Source organism: Meles meles, chromosome 4 (genome assembly GCF_922984935.1).
Source record: "Meles meles chromosome 4, mMelMel3.1 paternal haplotype, whole genome shotgun sequence".
Lineage (NCBI taxonomy): Eukaryota > Metazoa > Chordata > Mammalia > Carnivora > Mustelidae > Meles > Meles meles.
In genome coordinates, this window is record NC_060069.1 from 151,348,351 (window position 1) to 151,363,725 (window position 15,375).

The following is a 15,375-nucleotide window of genomic DNA, read 5'->3' on the forward strand; positions in this document are numbered from 1 at the left end:
GAGACCTGAGAAATAAATTTGCTAAAGTCATAAACAATCTCCAGTATTCGCGACGCCTCGCCTGGTGGCTCGGTCACTTAGGCGTCTGACTCTCGACATCGGCTCAGGTCATGATCTCAGGGTCGTCTGATGGAGCCCCCTTCCCTCATGCTGGGCTTAGAGCCCACTTAAGATTCTCTCTCTTCCTCTCCCTCTGCGCCCCCCCCCCCAATCTCAAGTACTGGGGAAAAAAATTTATTAAAATCAGAAAGAGATTATAAAGATCTTGACAACAGATTTCTAGAAATAAGGAGAAGTCTCTGTGCTTCCATTCTCTCCTGTTCACAACCATTTTTGCCCAAAGGCTCATGGTAGCACAATAGATGGCAACAAGTTAAAGAACTGAAATGGGGGGCACCTGGGCGGCTCAGTGGGTTAAAGCCTCTGCCTTCGGCTCAGGTCATGATCTCAGGGTCCTGGGATCGAGCCCCGCATCGGGCTCTCTGCTCAGCGGGAGCCTGCTTCCTCCCCCCCCACCCTTTCTGCCTGCCTCTCTGCCTACTTGTGACCTCTCTCTCTGTCAAATAAATAGATTTAAAAAAAAAAAACTGAAATGGACAGCAAATTATATAAATGGAGGGTATTCTCGTTTAGCCGCTGGATTATACCCAATTAGCTAGAAAACTAAAGCATGTAAATTACTCAGTTCTCTAGAAACCCAAGAAAGCTTGGGAGGGGGAAAAGGTAACAGAAAGCTGCAGGTCACATACCAGAAACTTTATCTGAATTCAGTTTAATTCATTTTCACTTGGAGGTACCAAACCTTACTTCTTAAGTAAGCAAGCCAAAGGCCATTTCCAAAATTATGATAAACATTCCAAAAACAAATACGCATGTCAAAGCTCATATGGAACTTAAAAGCTATCGTTCAGTTTTGAACTGAAAATCTGTTTGTGCCAAGGTCAATAAGAGAAGGATGTCTCTTAGCCTGAACGGGAAGTCTCGGTGGTTATCTAAACCTGCTCCCATCTCTGACCACATGGTGATTCCTCCAGAAATAATGTAATTCAGGCAAGTAGAAAAGAACGGCAGTTTCCTTTTCTTCCCTTTCTTGGGGCAGCTGACAAGTGGGAGAGATGAAGCTGATGCTTGGGACTCAGGGAGCCTGAAAAAAAGGGACCACTGACCACACAGTCTGGGTCCTCTAGAACACGCTCACTTCATGCAACTTTCGACAAATGCCATGTGTTAGGGGTGTAATTTCATGTGTTTTCTTTTTATACTTCAGAAAAATGTTCATACAAATACCCTCCACAAATCAGAAGAAATCAGTTAGAAAACCGATCTTTAGTTCAGAAGATACGGTACCAAAGTCAAAACTACCAAATACACTAACGTTTTATGCCATTATTTGAGAACACCACGGACTGGTTGATAAAATGCCATGAACTGTGTTCCCTTCGACTTACTTTGAGCCTTAGTTTTTACTTTTTCCCCCCTTTTTAAATTTAAACCCCATTAGCCAACATACAGTACACATCGTTAGTTTCAGATGTCGTGTTCAATAATTCACCAGTTGCCTGTAACACCCAGTGCTCTTCACACCACACTTTTACAAAATTTCCTTGAGACCCAAACTCTTACCCTAGGTGGCAGTATGCCACTGTTCCAATCATCTCCGGAAAGTTCCAAGCGGTTTCCACAGACCCGGTGGGACCACAGCTTTGTGAATAATCTCTCTATTCTTTCCTATTACTGCCTCCTACTTTCCTTTGGATTTGGTGTGAAAGTCGTTGTGTCTTTGACCAGCGTCAGACGATAACTTAGTGTTATCTAGGTAAACCCCTTGGCCACAGTCCTTTCTGGTGGTAGTTAGACTAACATCGTGTTTAGTAAAAAGCACTAATAAAACATATCAAAGTCTAAAGAAGGGTCTGCACTTTAAAATATATTTTCAGGGGCACCCAGGTGGCTCAGTGGTTTAAGCCTCTGCCTTCAGCTCAGGTCATGATCTCAGGGTTCTGGGATCGAGCCCCACATCTGGCTCTCTGCTCAGCAGGGAGCCTGTTTCCTTCTTTGCCTGCTTCTCTGCCTACTTGTGATCTCTCTATCTCTGTCAAATAAATAAATAAAATCTTTTAAAAAATAAAAATAAAATATATTTTCAGTGCAAGCACAATCAATACATGAAACTAAAAATGCTAAAATTGTGTCCTTTTATACAGATAGTTTCAACAGCGAAACATCACGGACCTTTATTTGATTAAATCAACGGTGTCTCACGCTTTCCCGCTTTTCAAACACCAGATTAAAAAGGTCATCAGATTTTTTTTTTTAAGGTCATCAGATTTAAGAAAAAAACTTGATTACCAAGTGTTCGAGTTATCGTGAAATCATAATCATCTGTTACCACATCTCCTCTGGGGGCCCTGGTCCAAGCCAGCATCACCCACCGCCCCCGCTACCACCGTCCACTAGCCCCCTGACTGCTCTCAGCTCTTTCTCTTATGCCCTACGGTCCACTGGCCACCCATCAGCCACAGTGAGCCTACTAAAACAGAAGTCCACTAATTTTTATATCTGTCTTCACAAACTTGAATATCAGTTCCATGAAGAATGGAGACTTTTTTCCATCTTTTTTTTTTTTAAAGTAGGCTCTATGCCCAAGGTGGGACTTGAACTCATGATCCCAAGATTAAGAATCATATGCTTTGTGTGCTGCGCCAGCCAGACGCCCCTAGGAAGAAGAATTTTTTATGACGTCTCCCAGTGCCTGGAACAGCTGTCGTCGTGGTAGGCACACAGAAGTGCTAAATAAATATGTACTGGATAAGGAAATCAATTAATCAGTGTTTCTGCAAACTCTTTATTCCCCCGTCACTTCAAGAAAAGCACATTTAATATGGGTTTTGAAAAGCCAGTGCTTCTCGTTCATTATCATCCCATCTATTGGGCCCAACAACCAAATATGAAAAAGTAGCCAAGGAGATAGCACTTATATTAGAACGTAAACAGCCAAGCAGATGAGCAGATGACCAACGGGTCGCAGCCACTCACAAGCACGAGGATCCCCTAAGCCACTGAGTGAACACGCCAGACCCCTCAAGTCTTTAAAATCCAGTACACACTTTTCCTAATAACTACCGGCTTTCCTATGAAAGAACAGTGGGTAAAACAATGTCAGAGAATCGTTTATAGATGATATAATGGGACAGTCATCTATAAGTGAGTTATTTTTGAGGAAACCATTTTGCACATCCGTGAGCTTCCCTGGTCTGTCAAAAATAAAATGGAGGAGGGGCGCCTGAATGGCTCAGTGGGTTAAGCATCTGCCTTCAGCTCAGGCCATGATCCCAGGGTCCTGGATCAAGTCCCCCAACAGACTGTTTGATCAGCGGGGAGCCTGCTTCCCCCTTTCCCTTTGCCTGCCACTCCCCCTGCTTATGAGTGCACTCGCTCTCTCTCACAAATAAATAAAATCTTTACAAATAAAACTAAGGGCGCCTGTGTGGCTTAGTAGGTTAAACCTCTGCCTTCGGCTCAGGTCATGATCTCAGGGTCCTGGGATCGAGCCTCACATCGGGTTCTCTGCTCCGCAGGGAGCCTGCATCCCCCTCTCTTTCTGCCTGCCTCTCTGCCTGCTTGTGATCTAAAATCTTTTCAAAAAAATAAAATAAATAAAAATAAAAAGTAAAATGGAGGTGGGCACTGGGAACCAATTAACCATGAGTGGTCTGATGCTTGGTCAGTAAGGGTCAACACGTTGAAATCTGCAAACTCTCAAAGAGCCTCCAGGCACACTGTGGGTTCAAACACCCCTTGCCTCAGAAGGACATCAGAACCAGTTAATGGCCTGTACCAGGGACTGGAAACCAGGAACCCCTGGGCAGAATTCAAGGAGGGGTATAAACTTACATGGTGGAAAAAAAAAAATGACATCTTTATATTCATTAACCAGTAACTGAAACCTAGCATTTGAAGCAACTGAAATCTCCAATCAGAAATAAATGTAGGCAACAAATACAGGAGTATTAGCAGCCGCTGTGACCTGTCACGAGAAAAAAATTAGTTATTTCCCAGTCACATTCTAGCGGTCACTACTACTCAGTGTTACTCACGCTCATCACGACTTCAAAACCGCGGGAGCTATCAGACTTACCGCTAGCTCTCATTATTTAATGAGCCAATAAATAAGCACATATATTATCTATAATTTTAAGACTGTTTTTGATAATTATTTCAACATAATTAGGCCACTAGCAAGCCGACGTATTTTATTTCATGCAGGCTTTACCAAGTTGCCCAAGCTATCCTACGAACCAAAAATTCCTGGGTCCCTGGGGGGCTCAGTCAGTGAAGCATCTGCCTTGGGCTCAGGTCATGATCCCAGGGTCCTGCGATTGAGCCCCTCCTGGTCTCGGGCTCCCTGCTCGGCCAGGGAGTCTGCTTCTCCCTCTCGTTCCGCCCCTCCCCCAACCATGCTCTCTTTCTCTGCCTCTCTCTCTCAAATAAATAAAATATTAAAAAAAAAAAGAACAAAAAGTTCAGAATCTGGTAAAAACAGAGATGTGAGTAAGCCATACTCACTTGCAGTCTGAACAATAAAATTAACAAGTCTACGGCGTTTGCTTCCTCAGGGATCTCCGAGCTGGAGACCTTTCACAACGAGCAAGAGAGAATACCGCACTCTGTTCGCATTTTAGATTCTTTTAAAAAATTGTAATTAGAACATCTGTCCAGCAACCGTAGATACAAAGAGACTGACCTTGGCACACCTCCGTCTCCTACATTAGATGAACTACACAACGGCCAAGACTCAGAAACAGTGATTGAGTCTATATAATTTCAAAAGACGTGTCTCAAGCACTTGCTATGTGTGGGAGACGGGGGACACAGAAGTGGGTCAGGTGCGATATAGGAAAGTCACGACCACCAAGATGCAAACACATGAGTGATCTGGCGGCGATTCCAGTCTTACTGCCAACGCGCTTTCCTTTTTTACGTAAGGAACGGGGTTTTCTTTCTTCTGCTCAGAGAGAACAAAGCTGGGGCTCTTCCACATGCCAGAGGGGGGAAAAACAAATCAGCTACTCTCCGTTAAAAGTTCCCTTTTCTGTTAACAGTCAATGATTTAGGCGATGCTTGGAAATAGACTGGTCTCGACCTTCTTCTGTTGATTGCGTGGCTCAGAAAAGCGCAGCGGACGCACTCCCTCTCCGATTTCATTAGCAACACCTCAAGGGGCACGAGGGAACGTTTCAGGATGATGGCAATGTTCTAACTTAGGACTGTAGCACTGGAACCAGGGCGGCATACATGGGTTCAAACTCCTCGAACTGCGTGCTTCCTGCTCGCTGAGCTCTAGCATACACAAAGTGAACCTCCAAGAAAACAGTGGATTGGAAACAAAATTCCCCACTAAATTTTAAATCACGCTTCTCCTTTTCAGAGAGAGAGACTACTGGGGTTTAAGTTTCCAGTTCTGCTTTCTGTGGTGCAAGTGTGTCTGAAGTCATGCTGTTATCATTTGTGTTTCCGTGGCAAGAAGCGCGGTGGCCCCCAGAGGAATGACTAAGTGCAGAGAGGGAAGACCGAATTCCAAGAGAGAGGCGCTTGCTCCTCAAACGTCTCTTCCTGGAACTGAAAAATGCATCACTCGCCTAACAAAAAAGGAACTTGTCGCCGTCTTGCTGCTGGGACCATCTTTGACTGAGTATCTACTGTGCGCATCATGATGTCTAATCTTTGCAAAATCCTCCAAATTAAGCACAGATGACCCTTGAACAACAAGGGTTTGAATTGCATGGGTCCCTTTTTACATAGTTTTTTTTTTTTTAAGAGGGCTGCAAATGTATTTTCTCTTCCTTATGACTTTTTTTTTTTAAAGATTTTATTTATTTGAGAGAGAGAGAGAGAGAGCGCACGCATGCACACAAGCAGGGGGAGCAGCAGAGGTAGAGGGACAAACAGACTTGGTGATGACTGAGGGACCCTGATGCGGGGTTCGATCCCAGGACCCAGAGATCATGACCTGAGCTGAAATCAGCTGCTTTACCAACTGAGCCACCCAGGCGCCCCCTCTTCCTGTGACTTTCTTAATAACGTGTTCTTTTCTCCAGTTTACTTTATTGCAACAATGCAGGACATAATGGATGCAACATACAAACTATGCATTCATTGACTGTTAACACTACGGGTGAGATTTCCAGTCAACAGCAGGCTATGCGCACTTCAGTTTCGGGAGAATCAAAAATTACACTCGATGGGGCGCCTGGATGGCTCAGTGGATTGGGCCGCTGCCTTCGGCTCAGGTCGTGATCTCAGGGTCCTGGGATCGAGGCCCGCATCAGGCTCTCTGCTCCGCGGGGAGCCTGCTTCCTCCTCTCTCTCTGCCTGCCTCTCTGCCTACTTGTGATCTCTCTCTCTGTCAAATAAATAAATAAAATTAAAAAAAAAAAAGATTGCTTTAAAAAAAAAAATAAAAAAAAAAAAAATTACACTCGAATATTTGGCCGTGCAGGCAGGTAATGACCCGGACCCCTGCACTGTTCAAGGGTCAACTCTATCAGCACCTCTTTCTTTGCCAATACCACAAAATGAGTAAGCAGTAGGGCCAATATAAAACCCAGCTCGAGTTTAGAACCCACGTCCCGTGATGAGGCTCGAACATATGTAAATGTCCCCGGGAACTGCTGTAAGGACAGTTACAAAAGATGGGGACATACAGTCCCAGGGCCGCTTTTTCATCCCGTGGGACTCTACCCATCGGTTCCCATATGCAGGTAGGAGTCAGTCAACACGGAAGTTAGCGCTTTTTTTTCTCCCAACAACAGCCAGCTGGTCTCTGAGTCACCGATTCAAAACAAAGGACTGCCTAAGCTGCAAGGAAAGCAACTAAAATTCTCAGGGGCAGCTCCGGATTTGAATCTTTCACGATCGCACAAAGGTGGCACTCCTACCCGGCAGACACATTGTGAGAAGTAAGGCCACCTTCACAAAGTTTAGAGCGCTGAAGGAGGCTCATTTATTTTAGAATTCGTTCCTCTTCACCAACCACAATTAGCACGAGCACACATATAATTTAAAAATAATCTCCCACAGAATGTACTTGGACAACAGTCATAAACATTACCAGCTCATAAATGTCCTCCTCGGGCTTTGGAACATAGTGTTGCATTTTGTTTTCTATTAGGAATTTCAGACGCAGGTAATGAGCAGAATGATCCAGCTGATGTGTCTGGGACATGAGAAAGGAAAAAGAAAAGACAATGTCTGTTCAATAGTAAAGAGGAATAATTAGCGCCCACTGACATATTACCATCCCGAGAATTCTAGAGAGTTCTAGAGATTTCTAGACTCCAGAGATTTCTCACTGCAGAGGGGGTAACATTTCTATACCTCTTAGAAGGTTTACATTGAAAATTCAAACCTTAAAAGCATTTTCATTCAACAGATGAATAATATCCCATGGGTAGCTATGACTTTATGATTCCATGGAAATAACTGAGTCGCTTCTCCACTGCTGCTGATCTGAGTCATACCCTTTAACACCGGTTTTGCAACAAAACCCACCAGATCAAAGAAGCCCTTCCACAAAATTCCAAACACACAAAGGTGATTAAAGAAGCAAAGTAACAGAAAGGCAAGGAAGTACTCCCAGTGATAGAGAAAAGCTGTGCCCAGCAAAGTTGTTTTTCTAACCACATGGGGACACTGGGGCAGTTGTTAACAGTTCATTTGCAAGCGAGTCAGTGTGAAGACAAGGCATTTGGATTTCAGTCTTATTTATATACACCCCGAGTGAGACTCCCTCTGGGGGCAGTGCAGACGGGCATGGGTCCAGCTTTGGAAACACACTGAATGACTTGCCCAAAGAAAACAATTCTAAAATAGTTAAGGATTGAATTATCCAGGCCTTCTCCTTTGGTCCAGAATGGGTCAACTGATTTTTCCCCTCTAGAAAGTCATCCTCAATTTAACGTTGCAGGTGGGGGAAGCCATAGATAGCGGCAATGTGGTTTTATGACTAACCCTCCGTCTACATTCATGAAGATGCAGAGAAAAATGTAAGAAAATGCTCTTCCAAAAGTTACATGGCAGACTGAAAATGATTGTTAGAGAATGTGTGAATCGAGTCATTTTTTTCTAAAGCATTCTTATCTTTTTAGCGATTCATCCTCAAGTACTAGGAGATAAAGATACGATGTCTGCAGTTTGCCTCCAAAACAATTCAGAGCAGGGGCTGGAAGGGAGTTGGTAAACAGACGAAACATAAATTCAGTAATCATAGGACCTTGGTGATAGTATGACTTGCAGGATGTTGATGACATGATTCTCAACTCTTACATAAGTCTGACATTTTTCGTAAATATAAAATCTCTTCCCACCACAAGCTCCAATGGTGAGAATTATTTAAAGATAAGTGAAATGGATTTTTCACTGCTTTTAGGCTCCTCCTGCTTACCCTGACCACCCCCCAAAAACATTTTCAAGGCCAAACTAAGATCATGCCAACAATTATTCCAATAACAGTCATTCGATCACATCTAATAAACTCGTAAGTGTCCCCAACTGTGTGAGGCACTACAGAAATAGAAATGAACAAATGCAGCCTTTAGGCCTCTGTATGGCTGTGGGGAAAGGGTGTGCAGAAAATGGAAGGTGGTGGGGTGGTGGCTTTGCTTTTTGAATAAACATACATGCAAGACAGGCATCCTGCATTATGCACATTTCCAGAGACTGCAATTTCCATCCTGCACATTTCCAGAGAGTGCAAATGAGTGTGTTCTGAACATCTAGCACGATGACTAGGAAGCTTTCTATCAGTGACTCTTCGGAACTCCCAACGTGTATCCTCTCCCAAGTCAAGTGAGCGTCTAAAAGCCCACCGTGTGATCATAGGCACCACTGGTCAAACGCTCAGTGTCTCACCGACCCAGATGGTCAGTGTCGAAGACAACACGAGTGTACGGGTAATCCAGAGAAGAGCAGAACGGGCAAGTTTTCAAGTGTGCGATCTATTGCTTGTGGGAGAGCTGCTGAGACAAACATCCATGAAATAATAATATTTAGGGTAAAAGGATCAGGAAAGTTTCCCTCCAGAGACAGAAGCTGCAATTGCTTCCCACCTACCCAGGTCCTCACTGAAATCTTTAAGTAGAAGAAAAAAATTTGTGTTCACCATCTGTTTCTGACTGAGGTGGGAAGGAAACAGAAATGAAATTCCATCGGGTCGTGGTAAGGAACAAGTCTACTGGCAACCCTACTGTCATCATTAATAAACACTTTGCAGATACTCCCAATGAGGCTGTGACTTAGATCAGACAGTCTTCTGGAAGTCGGACCCAAACAGCAACCTCACCTAAGAAGTTTCTGGTTCCTGAACCCTCAGTGTGAGAGACAGATGCCCCAATGTCAGGCGCCAAACATCTTAAGATGGTCCTGATGAAGACTGGAGATTCTCAGCACACCTTAAGTGCTCCTGTGCTGAAACACTTGCACAGATGTACAGAGAATGACAAATGACAGCTGTCAAGGTACCTCACTTCAAGGAGCACAGCAAAGACAACAGTGACAATGAGGCCGATTCTTGCCACCCTTCTCTCCCCCACCGCCTTTTCCAAATTTCATGAAGCTACGTACAATAATGTCCTGATGATTTTGAAAGACAAAAATGGCATACGCAACAAACAAAATGTTTAATCTTCATCCTAATGAATTAACCAATGAATTTCTTCATCCTAATGAATTAAATCAGATCATCAGAACTTTCAAGAAGAATTTTATGCTCCCTGAGTATCTGCTAGTCAACACCAAGGCAGGTCGAGCAAATTACCATGTTCGCAATACATCTTTGTGCAAAAAAGAATTCCAAACATCGACACATATTTTAACATGGCAGTTCTAAATATTTGGCCTGCTGTAGACTTGTAAAACATTCAAGAGAAAGCTTTCTAACTCAAGAGAAAAATCAGTGAGGGAAAAAATTAAGTGGTACCCATCAGTTTTCCAAAGTGCATTTACTTGAATTACTTGGAGACCATCTGATTTCATTTTGAGGCCATGTAGCCACACGTCATACCCGAAGATGAATATTACCACAGAACAAGTATTAGCTGGGTTGGCATATTTTTTTTTAATTTGCATTTACTTCAAAGGATGAAGTAGTAAAACCCAATGCAGCTTTTTTCAGTAAATAGTCTGAGCCAATTATAATAGATAATAATGTGATCTTTCAATCCATATGGGTTTGCTCTCCCATTTTGGCCCAACTTCTCAGGGACACATACAAGCATGCAGTTACCACATAGAGAACTCCATGCAAACACATACACGCGCGCGTGCACACAACTACCATGGAATTTCCAAAGATATTTATCCTCCTCTTCAAGGTGACCTTTTTTTTTTTTTTTTTAAAGCCAATGGTTATTAGAATAATCAAAGGCATAAGCCAACATAGGGACAGCATGAAATGAAATAAAACTCATCCCAGGGCCACATGTGAATTATATCAGTGACTATGGATGAATGAATTTTTTTACAATTATTTTGGTAATGGCAATGATCAGAATATATCGAAAACCCATAGGCCAACGTGGTTACCTGCTATATTTAGCAACAATCTTTTTCGTAACATCCATAACATGAACGGTACATGAAATGTAGATCTTGAAACATTTACTATACCAGAACTTGACTGGTTCTCGGATGGCAGATGACAAACTGATGGGAAATGATGTGGATCGGATAGAATAGGAAAGAGAATGAGCTGAGTGCAAGAGACAGAAGAAAGAGATTGATTATTAAATATCAGAAAAAGCATCCATCACCCACGTTGAGAATGACAATAAAGAAATAAAAGACAGACATTTGGACAACCACCTTCCTTTTTCGGTCCCTCCTCCAAGAGAAAAAAACACTCACCATTAATTAGATCATGAATAACATGTAGCACTGTTTCCCCATTATCTCCTTCCCTCTTCAGAATAAAACCGGCTCCCCTGATGACAATAAAGTGTTTTCCGGAGAAGCAGCCAGCTTTAGAAGGCACCTGGCTCTCAGCACACTATATAATTTATCCTACATGGGTGTTTTTCCAGAGACCATCAATTTCTTAAAAGTGCTCACAGAAGTTTTCCATTTTTAAACTCGTGACAATTAAGTTTGTTCCACGCCATATTGTTTTTTGTCTTTATTTCTGCTTTTGGGGAAAAAGAGCGGAGGATCCAAGGAAAATTGGGCAGGATGACCTTCTGTCCTCATGATGCCATGAAAAGCCTTTCCGGCGATAGAAATAAACACTTCCCAGGGGGACAGGTCCATCTATCTTTGTAGAGATGGTCTCTAGTTGCCGTGACAATACTATTCCTCATTCCTTGAGTTTCTATCAAGGCAACTGCTTGAAAAGTATCTCAAATTGGGCCCATCACTATTTTCCCCACTCTCTGTTCAATTTTCCAACCATCGATGGTCACTGGAAAACCGACCTACCCTCGCATCCCTTACTGTGTCTAAGGCTGATGGATAAAAGAGGCCCTAAAGCAATGCTAAGTAGTTTGGCTTATGGAAAAAAAGAAAAAAGCACAAGAGTCCTACTTTTGACACCTTCAGCTGCAGTTCTGAGAATAACTCCCACAGCTCTGCAGAATATTAATGGGTCTCTAAAGAATCGTGCTAATCTATAAATAAAAGAATGCAGAAATCCTCAATAGGCCAATTTTGTTAAGTAATTAAAATGAAAAATGTGAACAGAAATACCATTATCTTCAAAAAGCTGGAATTCACGTACATGAAGGATTCAAAGCATATAACAGTATCATTTATTTTTAACACCTATACGGGGGCTGGTTTTAGCTTTGTCCCGAAACAAATGGTCCTTCTACATTTCCTGCACATAAGGCTTATTTGAGCCAGACTGTTTCATTTCTCCCACTCATAGAAAGAGCCATTTTTTTTTTCCTTACAAAGGCCCTAGTGATTTGTTTTCTTTAACAAATTCAAAAATTGCTGATTGCAGAGTTACACACAGCACTGAGGTGCTTGCTATGGGACAGAAAGTTGGGCAGTGTTTATAAACCATTGTGTTGAGTGAGGAGGTCCTCAAAATGTCACTGTCTCTATCCAGTTTCTTCCAGGGCAAAATTTTGCCAGAAAGGTCTCTACTTGTCCTTTCGTGGCCCTGGGGAAAATCATCACACTGTCTCAAGAATAGATTCTAGATTCTTCTGACCCTTACATACCACCCTTCCTGATGAGCGATCTGGTGCCGGAGGGTACACCGAGGCTCAGAGCATCCAGGTGGATGTGGGTTCGATCCCTCTTTTGCAACTGACTGTGATGTGAGCCCAGGGCCAGGAGCTCTGGCTCTCTGGGACTCACCTTCTCCATCTGTACAATGGGCGGGGGCATCAATTCTTTCTCAGACTTGATAGGACTATTAGTGCTATCAATTGTGTGAAAGTAAAAACAGGCCCATGAGGAAAGCTCTTTGCTTTCTTCTTTGCTTCCCTCACTCAAGGGACTTCCAACTGGCTGCCTGTCTGGGGTGACAAAAAATAACACCATGTTGACCTTGAAAAGATTAGGAAGTTTCTCAGCTTCAAGTGAAAGCAGAGGGAATGAGCTCAGGCATCTGTCACATACTCACACAAAAAGAGGCTAATGCTCTGTTTTATAGGAAAGGGAGTTTCCCATCCTAGAGGTCACACATATTTCTTTCAGTTTTTCCCTCCCCAGATGCAACGGCGTGTCCGCTGCTGTCAAACAGCAGGTTATATGCAGCGCACAAAACACGATACCACTAAATACACGCGTGTGTGTGCGTGTGGAAAACAGAAGGGAAGGCAAACACTAGACTGTTTACAGCATAACTTCCAGATCCTGGAAGGGTGGGTTTCACTTGCTTTGTTCTTTACCCAAATTGTCTACGATTTTTGCAATGAGCGTGTGATACACTCATTACAATTCTATGAAATACACATATTGAAAGAAGCTACTTAAAAAGAATCCCTCTCCTCCCAAAGCCAAAGAATTCGCTTCTGCTTATTATGCATACGATCACAAAGGATTTCGAAGCTGCTCCGAGGGGAAATGGAGGTACACTGGGAATGCCTTCCGCTCCAGCACGCCTCCCAAATCCCACGTGTGCCGTGGGAAATTCCTCCGGGCCCCTCCGCTCTTCTCAAGGAAATGACCCGAGTAACTTCATACCTTGCAGATCAGCTCCAGTGTGTCCCGGGCAGTGTCCCCGGGCCGGACAACTGTCAGGGCTGGCTGGTTATTTGGCAGACAGAACCAGGACGGAGTGAAATATTCATGGACCCAAATGTCGCAGTCGGGATTGTGCTGATGGACGCTGGGCAACACCATTTCTTTTTCCCTCTATGGTAAGAAATCAAGTTAGCCGGGCAATGGTAGTCGGGCTTTGCTATTTTTTTTTTTTTTTTATATTTATTCGACAGACAGAGATCTCAAGTAGGCAGAGACGCAGACAGAGAGAGCGGGGGAAGCAGGCTCCTCGCTGAGCAGAGAGCCCGATGCGGGGCTCGATCCCAGGACCCTGGGACCATGACCTGAGCCGAAAGCAGAGGCTTTAACCCACTGAGCCACCCAGGTGCCCCAGGCTTTGCTATTTTTGATCCCCAGATCGTACAGTGGCTGAAGAAAGGGACATTCAGAGACCAGGAAGAAACTACCGAGAGAAGAGCTTTAATGGAGGAAGGAAGATTTCTTAGATATGGTTTCTTAGACCTGGTCCACGGCATCCACGGGTGGGCAGTGTGTGAGTGAGTGGGCACTGAAATTTGGAAGAAAGAAAGAAATGGCTCATCCATTCAGCTCAGTGTTCTTGCTAGGATTTCTTCCACCAACCAGCCTTAATTTAGAGCAGGGAATTCCTGCAGCAAGAATATCTACATGTGAGTTCTATGTTTCAAAGGCAACAGTGAGGCCTCAGGGACGTTTTTAAAGAAAAGATGATGTTCTAGCATTCATATTTACGGGGACCATCATCTCTGTGCTTGCATTGACCTCCAGCACAGTTCCGGGAGGGAGACGGCTCTATTTCCCAGGTGAGGTTCAGGGAACCTCAAGGCATGATCTTTCTGGTCTTCTTAGGCTGTTGCCACCCTCCATCCTCCCCACCACTCTGCTGGAGGGCCAGGGAGTAGCGCCTGGTTTGTAGGGATGGGAATATGCGTGCATTCAGCAATTGGGTTAATCTAAGCCGGGCAGCTAAAACCCTCCACAGCAATGAAACAGGGGTCCAATTTCTTCAAAATAAGCAAACAAAGAATGATGTTAGATTTCAGCAATGGAGAAAGAATACCGACGGGCAAGATGTTCTCTGATAAGACTTGATTATTGGTTTAAACCCAGGCCACCAATCAGTAAATACATATCTACAGGTTACCAAGAACAAGGCTGGTATTAACAAATTACAAGAAGAAACACATTTCCAAACAAAGGCTGACAGGTGGTAACGTAACAACTTCCATTCACAAAAAGAACGAATCCCAGAATGGGGGACCTATTTCTGTAAAGGCTACTGAGCTAAATTCATTTGAGAAAACAATTTCAGCTCTGGCTTTGAATGATGTTGCGTGTGCAGATAAACTAAACCCCAAGGAAGGATCGACCAAAAAAGCAATCAATTTGGTTAAATCCCACTAACTAAAATTGAAATCTCCTTACTGTCCCCATGTACCATGTTAAAAAAATGACGCATAGCAAGGAATCGGTGCAAGTTTTGCACCTAAACTGCTCTTTGAGATCAAGGCGTTCTAGCCAAGAAACGGAATAAAGAAGTATCTCCAAGAAACGGAAAAACAAAAGGGACACAGAAATCCAGAGGAAAAACATTTGCGGGTTCCAGGATCTCTGTGCCTGGAGAGGATATCCCAACATTAAAAGTGAACTAATAATCGTATGCAAGATGAGTTACCTAACTTCAGAAATGGCTTCATTAAATAAAAACTATGCTTGGATCGCATATAGGTACACGATTTAATTACACCAGGTCTCATCAGAGGGAGAGAGTGTCTTTAAAAGAGAGGGCTGTGGCTGGGTATTTCCGAGGAGAGCTGCCTCTGCACCCACAATGACATAATCCAGGAGCAGTCTGAGCACAAAAGTGAGAGAAGGCCTGTCCGTGGCTGCTCACCTCTCCACCCCCTCCAGTGGCCCGAACCCCCCACCCAGCACTCTGGTTTCAGTGGCTCGGCTCCACCTAGAACACCACGCTGCTGACCGCGGCTTCTTGGTTGCATGGCAACCAAGGGCTAAACTCTCTGTCATATCGATTCGGAGTCCGAGAACCAGAGGATCCTTCCAAGGTCACATTGTCGACACCAGAACCCCCGAACAAAGAGGTTGCTGGTATCACTACGAGGGTCTTTA

The 15,375-nt window shown here is 43.7% G+C and overlaps 1 protein-coding gene across 5 annotated transcripts in view; it reads right to left on the reverse strand.

The window, feature by feature from the left end:
• TIAM1 (TIAM Rac1 associated GEF 1) overlaps positions 1 to 15,375 on the reverse strand; it is a 380,123-nt gene that overhangs the window by 66,501 nt on the left and 298,247 nt on the right. For all 5 annotated transcript variants that reach the window (XM_046002793.1, XM_046002792.1, XM_046002795.1 and 2 more), the window contains 2 exons: positions 13,189 to 13,359; positions 7,112 to 7,216 (listed from right to left, as the gene is read on the reverse strand). In XM_046002793.1, the coding sequence (XP_045858749.1) occupies positions 7,112 to 7,216; positions 13,189 to 13,359 (276 nt within the window). The remainder of the gene's footprint in view (positions 1 to 7,111; positions 7,217 to 13,188; positions 13,360 to 15,375) is intronic.